Raw genomic sequence first — 749 nt, 5'->3', positions numbered from 1 at the left:
GCGGCTGGTGGCGCAGGGCCGGCGGGCGAGCGTGGAGGTGAGCGGGGCGAGCGGCGCGCTGGTGGTGAGCTCGCGGCTGGACCGGGAGGAGCTGTGCGGCAAGAGCGCACCGTGCGCGCTGCGGCTGGAGGTGCTGGTGGAGCGGCCGCTGCGCGTGTTCCACGTGGAGCTGGAGGTCACCGATATCAACGACAATGCCCCCATCTTCCGTGTGACCGAAGAAGCCCTTAACATTGCAGAACTGACCACTCTCCCTGGGTCTCGTTTCCCGCTGGAGGGCGCGTCAGATGCAGATATTGGAGCGAATGCACAGCTCTCCTATAGACTCAGCCCAAACGAGCACTTCTCTCTTGGTCATCAGGAAAACAATGAGCAGAGCGCCACTTTGAGTCTTGTTTTAACAAAGTCTCTGGATAGGGAGACGATTCCCGTGCATCGGTTGGTGCTGACAGCGACTGACGGGGGCCGGCCGTCTCTGACGGGCACCATGGAGCTGGTGATCTCAGTGCTGGACGCAAACGACAACGCACCGCAGTTCAACCAATCGGTGTATAAGGTTAAACTCTTAGAGGGTTCAGAACTCGGGACTCGGTTAATCACTCTGAGTGCCACAGATGCAGATGAGGGGATCAATAGCGATATTATATACTTATATGGTAGACATGTCACCGAAGAAATTAAAGAAATGTTCAGCATCGACGAAAACAAAGGAGAAATCAGAATTCAAGACAAATTAGATTATGAAGAAA

At 55.1% G+C, this 749-nt stretch overlaps 1 protein-coding gene across 1 annotated transcript in view; it reads left to right on the top strand.

Moving 5' to 3' along the window:
* Positions 1–749, top strand: part of LOC130585600 (protocadherin alpha-2-like) — a gene marked incomplete at its 5' end in the record, with an annotated part of 9,439 nt that overhangs the window by 5,787 nt on the left and 2,903 nt on the right. Inside the window, one exon of the mRNA XM_057386159.1 lies at positions 17–556. Within this exon, the coding sequence (XP_057242142.1) occupies positions 17–556 (540 nt within the window). The remainder of the gene's footprint in view (positions 1–16; positions 557–749) is intronic.

Source organism: Malurus melanocephalus, unplaced genomic scaffold (assembly GCF_030028575.1).
Source record: "Malurus melanocephalus ecotype Western Australia unplaced genomic scaffold, MMel_1.1 scaffold_923, whole genome shotgun sequence".
In the NCBI taxonomy this organism is placed as follows: Eukaryota; Metazoa; Chordata; class Aves; order Passeriformes; family Maluridae; genus Malurus; species Malurus melanocephalus.
Note: the sequence above shows the minus strand (reverse complement) of the source record. Positions and strands in the feature narration are given on the sequence as shown.